The sequence below is a fragment of the Doryrhamphus excisus genome, linkage group LG8, assembly GCF_037039965.1.
Source record: "Doryrhamphus excisus strain RoL-2023G ecotype Guam linkage group LG8, RoL_Dexc_Guam_v1.1, whole genome shotgun sequence".
Taxonomy (NCBI): Eukaryota; Metazoa; Chordata; class Actinopteri; order Syngnathiformes; family Syngnathidae; genus Doryrhamphus; species Doryrhamphus excisus.
In genome coordinates this window covers 7810404-7817890 of record NC_136364.1, presented here as the reverse complement: position 1 = coordinate 7817890, position 7487 = coordinate 7810404, and the positions used below count along the sequence as shown (strand labels likewise).

The 7487-nt window shown below is 38.1% G+C and overlaps 1 protein-coding gene across 5 annotated transcripts in view; it reads right to left on the bottom strand.

Moving 5' to 3' along the window:
• Positions 1 to 3697: 3697 nt before the first annotated feature.
• LOC131134296 (cell adhesion molecule 2) overlaps positions 3698 to 7487 on the bottom strand; it is a 114133-nt gene continuing 110343 nt past the window's right edge. For all 5 annotated transcript variants that reach the window (XM_058079412.2, XM_058079413.2, XM_058079415.2 and 2 more), the window contains 2 exons: positions 4510 to 4632; positions 3698 to 4436 (listed from right to left, as the gene is read on the bottom strand). In XM_058079412.2, coding sequence (XP_057935395.2) covers positions 4318 to 4436; positions 4510 to 4632 — 242 coding nt within the window. In that variant the 3' untranslated portion in view covers positions 3698 to 4317. The remainder of the gene's footprint in view (positions 4437 to 4509; positions 4633 to 7487) is intronic.

The window sequence follows — 7487 nt, the reverse complement described above, 5'->3', positions numbered from 1 at the left end:
AAAGCACAATAGTGCAATAGTATAATAGCATATTAGCACAGTAGCATGATAACATGTCAGCATGATTAAGCATAGTAACATAGTAAGCATAGTAACACTGTAGTATAGCAGCATGGTAGCATGATAGTATGAAAGCACAATAGTATGGTAGATTGGTAACGTAGTAGCATGGTCGCATAGTAGCATAACAGCATGATAGCATGTAAACATGTTAGCATGATTACACAGTAGCATAATAGTATTTTAGCAAGATAGCACAATAACATGTCAGCATGATAGCACGGTAGCGTGATAGCACAGTGGTATGAAAGCATAGTAACACTGTAGTATAACAGCATGGTAGCATAATAGCATGAAAGCACAATAGTATGGTAGTATGGTAGCGTAGCATGATTACACAGTAGCATAACAGTATTTTAGCAAGATAGCACAATAGCATGTCGGCATGATAGCACGGTAGCATGATAGCATGTCAGCATGGTAGCACAGTAGCATGGTCGCATAGCAGCATAACAGCATGCTAACATGTTACCATGATTACACAGTAGCATAATAGTATTTTAGCAAGATAGCACAATAACATGTCAGCATGATAGCACGGTAGCGTGATAGCATGCCAGCATGATGTGGTACATCATACAGTGGTATGAAAGCATAGTAGCAATGTAGTATAGCAGCATAATAGCATGAAAGCACAATAGTATGGTAGAATGGTAGCATAGTAGCACAGTGGCATGGTCGCATAGTAGCATAACAGCATGATAGCATGTAAATATGTTAGCATGATTACACAGTAGCATAATAGTATTTTAGAAAGATAGCACAATAGCATGTCGGCATGATAGCACGGTAATGTGATAGCAGCATGGTAGCATAATAGCATGAAAGCATAATAGTATGGTAGAATGGTAGCGTAGTCGCACAGTAGCATGGTCGCATAGTAGCATAACAGCATGCTAGGAGACAGTAGCACACAGTAGCACACAGTATTACACAGTAGCATAATAGTATTTTAGCGAGATAGCACAATAGCACGTCGACATGATAGCACGGTAGCTTGATAGCATGTCAACATGGTAGCACAGTAGCATGGCAGCATAGCAGCATAACAGCATGCTAACATGTTAGCATGATTACACAGTAGCATAGTAGTATTTTAGTGAGATAGCACAATAACATGTCAGCATGATAGCACGGTAGCGTGATTGCATGTCAGCATGATATCACGGTAGCGTGATAGCACAGTGGTATGAAAGCATAGTAGCACTGTAGTATAGCAGCATGGTAGCATAATAGCATGATAGTATGGTAGTGTAGTAGCATGGTCGCATTGTAGCATAACAGCATGATAGCATGTAAACATGTTAGCATGATTACACAGTAGCATAACAGTATTTTAGCAAGACAGCACAATAGCATGTCGGCATGATAGCACGGTAGCGTGATAGCATGTCAGCACGGTAGCACAGTAGCATGGCAGCATAGTCGCATAACAGCATGTTAGCATGAAAACACGTTAGCACGGTAGAAGATAGCACAGTAGAATGAGAACCCAGTAGCACAATGATGAAGCGGCAGCTCAGACTGGAAAGCACTTTGGGACGTTTTTTTTTTTAACATGTTGGCCTTTAAACAAACATCAGTGCGTTGACCTCTGACCTTACCAAAAGCAACAGGGTTCTTGCTCGTTATGCGGTGGCCAGGTGACATGGATGACCTTTGTGACTGACAGCAGGGTTCTTCTTCTTTCATCCGTAAAAGTCACATTCAAAAGGAAAATAGAAGAACAGACAATAACAAGTTGACACTTTCAATTCTTATTTTAATCTTCTGGTTCTTTTCCGCGTGTGTCTACACTGCGTCTTTACAGTGGCATAGTTGAAAAATCAATATTTCATATTAAGCCAGGAAGAAAAGAATGACACGCACACCCATTTTCACACACACACACACGCACACACACCCCTCATAAAAAGCGAATTACTTACAGCAATTTCAAAATGTTTTTGTAATTTTTTTTGTTTTGATACAAAATGAGTTCTTGATGGCGTGAAAAGAAGCGTTGGTGCGTCATGTGACTTTTATACAGCGACGGCGGGTTTGATTCACCAACGTTTGCAGCAAACTCAAAGGCCATAACGGTGATCCTTGTGTCCATTTTTATGATCAATACAAGAGAAATAAGAACCTAAGACCACTACTGTACTAGTAAGGACAGCTAGAATACTCTGGATTATATAGGACGTGGCAATTATGGTCATAAATACAGAAATAAATACACCCTCCCCACCCCCCAACATTCCCATCCCAGCTTGAAGGAGTCTTTGGAGCCACACGGAAAAAAAAAAAAAACATTACAATCACATGACAAATTTGGGAAATGACAACATCAGCGTCAGTATTAAGAGGAAAAATGGCCACAATTTTATATTAACAAGTGAGTAAGTCATCCCATATTTGCAAATACTGTAATAATGTTTTTGTACATCATATGTTGATGTTACAGCGGAATCCATTTTGGCTCTGCTGAGGTAACATTCGGACTTTTTCTCATCTTATTACCGCCATTCCTGTAATACTACAATATCATTCTCATACATTTACATTAACTTCCTGTAATATTTCAACCTCATTCTCATAATATTCCATCCATTCTTGTAATGATATGACCCATCATTTATTAAATAACAACTGTATTGTTATAAAATGATCCTACTACCTACTTGTTGATTTATTTTTGGCACATTATTCCACTAAATCTTGTAATAATTAGTAATTATAGTAATATTCTCACATGGAAGCATGACTTTGTTGTCATAAAATGGCATTATCATGTGTTATATCATGAAATATATGATATTACGCGATACTGTCTTGAAATTCCAACTTTATTTTTATATTGTCACAATATATATTGTCAAAGACTTTATTCTTTTCTTATGAAGTATTCTTGTAAGATGACGTCATTCTTACCTAAAACTAACGCTTGGACTCTTCCGACGTGACGCTCATGCTCAGTTACGTCCAAATTACCACATTCTTACATTTTCCTCATAAATTCGGATCCATATGTATTTTAATACTATGACATATAAAATTACAACGCAATTTCTTGCAGTTTGAGGAGAACTTTGTTCTTGGAAAATTATTATTTTTCAAATATATTTTGATATTCTATTTTTTTATTGTAATATTAAGTCTTTTTTAAAGTAATTCTTATCAATATTATGAATTTCTTGTAATATATCAACTTTATGCTCGTAAAAGTATGTCTTTATTTCTATTATCATCAAGTTATGGCATTGGTATATTTTTCCTTCTTTCTTTCATTTTTAAAATAAAATGATGGATTATTTTTTGTAATATGACTTCATTCTATTAAAATTCCAACATAATTAATTTTTTGAATTATTTTTTTTGTATTCAAAAGGATTTAAATATTCACATTTTGACTTATTTAAATGTTCATTCCAGTATGGCCGTGCTACTCCTTTGTAGAAAAAAGCAAAAAAAAAAAAACGGCGAATGATATGAAAATGAAATTAGAAGTATTGATTTTTCTTGACTAAAATGTCCAATATTTACACGATATTTACATGGCCAAACAACTTAAACTTAAAAAAAAAAAAAACAACAAGTTTGATGGAACACTTTAAATATTGTGTATCACCGCTGCCCAATGCAAAGCATTTAACTCCATTTTTTTGTATTTCCGGACAAAAAGCCGTACGGGCGACACGTGCTTTTCATTGGACCAAATCTCCAATGTCGAAAACGCCGCAGGGATCCGAGACTTAACGATATTCGTCACCAATATTCACGCCAGCAAAGTATAGAACAGCGATATTCACACATTGAGCGGTGTTTTTTTTTCTCCACTCGCTTTCCATGAAACTACCAGGCCGATCTTCTTCCATCTGGACTCAAATCCTGAGACGAGAACCAGGTCTCGGCGTTCCGCTTCCTGTGTCCAGCTCTTGCAATTTGTGCTTTTAACTCGGTAGCGTCTTCTTCTGCAAAAAAGTCGGAGTGGGAAAAGGAATGGCGGCGAGACATAGCCGCTTCAATCAACAAACAACCGGAAGATTGTGCTTCTTTTTTTTTTTTTTTTGTCGGGTGGACTTTGGGATCTCGCTATGCAGTGTTGAGGCGGGGTACACATCCCAAAAAAAAAGCCTCCATCCAAGAGTCCTGCTCGCTAACACAACTCCCAAGATGTGGCCCGTGAATGGCGATGAAATCAAGCAGGAAGTGGGCGATCATATGGTCACATTGAGGCAGCTTCAAATTGCATGTCTGTAGTCCAAAAAAACCAACCTAAATGAAATATTCCTTCTTCTCCTCCGCATGCACGTGGTTGCCTTCCGCGTTGATGATGGCGGTGTCGGCGTCAGGGGCGTCCTCCGCCCCTTTGGCCTCATGCGTGAGATACGTCCCTGCGCACACAACATAAAACACGTGGCCGTCAGGCAGATGCAATCGTGACGCGCCTCGCTCGGCCGCTCTCACCTTTATGTCTGGCGAGGTAGCGCCCCAGGACGATGATCAAACACAGCGTGATGAAGACCACCACCGCTACAACGCCGCCGATTAGCGCGTGGTCGGGGCCGTGCTGTCCGATGGCATTCGGATCTGACAGCAGACAAAAGACAGAGACGTCTGACGTGGGAATGGGACCTTTTTCTCCGGAAAAACATGCAAACTCCCCACAGAGATGCCCGATGGTGGAATCGAACTCAGGTCTCCTAGCTGTGTGGCCTACGTGCTAACCAGTCATCCGCCCTGCAGCCCTCATATGTCTTATTTTCTCTTATTATGTCCACTATATTGGCTAATTTTAGTGTAACCGTGACTATAGGGGTGTTATTTCATGTCTAGATGGCTCTAATAATTTTAAAAACCATATTTAGAAGGTGGTAAACACATTTTCTGTGTCTAATATTTCTTATTTTGTCTAATTATGTCTACTATATTGACTAATGGGAGCGTTAACAGTGACTATAGGGGTGTTATTTAATGTCTAGAGGACTCTAGTCAAGTTAAAAGCCATATTTAGAAGGCGGTAAACAGGTTTTTAGTGTGTAATATGTCTTATTTTCTCTTATTATGTCTACTATATTGGCTAACTGGAGTGTAACCGTGACTATAGGGGTGTTACTTCATGTCTAGATGGCTCTAATGATTTTAAAAAACATATTTAGAAGGTGGTAAACACATTTTCTGTGTCTAATATTTCTTATTTTGTCTAATTATGTCTACTATATTGACTAATAGGAGCGTAACAGTGACTATAGGGGTGTTATTTCATGTCTAGAGGACTCTAGTCAAGTTAAAAGCCATATTTAGAAGGCGGTAAACAGGTTTTTAGTGTGTAATATATGTCTTATTTTCTCTTATTATGTCTACTATATTGGCTAATAGGAGTGTAACAGTGACTATAGGGTTGTTATTTCATGTCTAGAGGACTTTAGTCATGTTCAAAGCCATATTTCGAAGGTGGTAAAAGAGTTTTTCTATGCTCCAATTACCAAAACATTTCATTTTCATTAATTTTCTACCGCTTATCCATATATCCATATCTACCTGGCAGAAATTCACTTATTGCACACTTGAGGAATTTAGCAAAACATCTGATAATAGAAGTGTTGAACCTTCTCAGGTCACGTTGACCTGTTGGTATTAACTCCACTGCTCTGTATTCCATGATACTATACTGTAATAGTGTATTGTAGTGTACTATATTGCATTGTACTACTCTCACTTAGATGAGTAACACCTCCAGGCGATGAACTCCCAAAGAAATGGAGCATGCATGGTTTTTTCTGCTGTATGAGTGTGTATGAGTGTGTGTTGGAATGAAAGGCCTCCATTTTGGGGACAAAAGCAGAAATAAGACAACAGAGGCAGCGGAGCGGTCAACTCATGTTGCAAAAGCAAAGCTTGTTTTCCGGCTGGCTTTGTTAGCTCATCAATCAGCTAGCACACGCTGGCTGTCATGGTCGCCAGCATGGAGGCGGGGCCAGGAGGCGGTCCTGGGTAGGGGGGATTAGGGACCACATGGACATGAGCCGTGATTGTGCGATGTGGGAATCGATGTTGTCTCTTTCGCCGAACACTGCACCCGTTTCTCATTGACACGTAAACTGCATCATCCTATCCCACGGTACATTCTCAAAGTATTATTTTACAAGAAAACTAAAAAAAACGTAAAAAATATTACAAGAAAAATGCTGTAATTTAATATGAAAAAGTCACAATTTAATAATAAATGATATAAATATGAAAAAGTCACAATTTAATAATAAGTTATATAAACATGCTGCATGGCAGACAAGGGGTTAGCGCGCAGGCCTCACAGCTAGGACACTCGAGTTCAATTCCACCCTCGGCCATCTCTGTGTGGAGTTTGCATGTTCTCCCCGTGCATGCGTGGGTTTTCTCCGGGTACTCCGGTTTCCTCCCACATTCCAAAAACATGCTAGGTTAATTGGTGACTCCAAATTGTCCATAGGTATGAATGTGAGTGTGAATGGTTGTTTGTCTATATGTGCCCTGTGATTGGCTGGCCACCAGTCCAGGGTGTACCCCGCCTCTCATCGAAGACAGCTGGGATAGGCTCCAGCACCACTGTTGTGCACCCTCGTGAGGATAAGCGGTAGAAAATGAATGAATACATAATATAAACAAATAAAATAATGTCATTTTACCAGCATCAAGTTGAAATATTAAAGACACTTTTTTAAAAAAAAAAAAGGGTTATATCTACTATATGAGCAATAAACGCAATAAAATCAAGTTGCAAGGTTGCAAAAAAAAGTTCTATTACAAGAATAAACTCAAAATATGAAGAGAACAAAAGTCGTATTACAGCAAGAAAAATAGTCACATTTTTGCAAGAATAAAGGAAAAAAATTGTACTGTAAAGTTTAAATATTCTATTTATAAAAAGTTATTAAAAAGGCATGAACGATAAAAAAAAGTTGTAAAACAAAATGAGGGTGTGAAAAAGTGGAAATTTCATGACAATAAACTAATAATATTAAAGAAAAAATAAAGTAGCATAAAGTTCAAATATGAAAGAATGAAATAACTGTTTGTTTAAGTGATAGTATTATGAAAAATAAGCAAAACAAAACTTGTGATTAGAATCCATCCATCCACCTTCTATGTGGATTACGGGGGTATGCTGGAGCCTATCCCAGCTGACTTTGCCAGCCAATCACAGGCCACATATAGACAAACACTGACATTCATAGCTATGGACAGTTTGGTGAAGCTAACAGTGAAGCTAGCGTGCATGTTTTTGGAATGTGGGAGGAAACCTTAGTATCCAGAGAAAACCCATCATGCACGGGGAGAACATGCAAACTAAAAATGTATAATATAATAATTATTGTTGTGTTTTACAGTACCTTGTACTTTATAAAATAATAATATAATAATGAAATAATAATTATGGCAGCAAAATATTATTAATGATAATGATC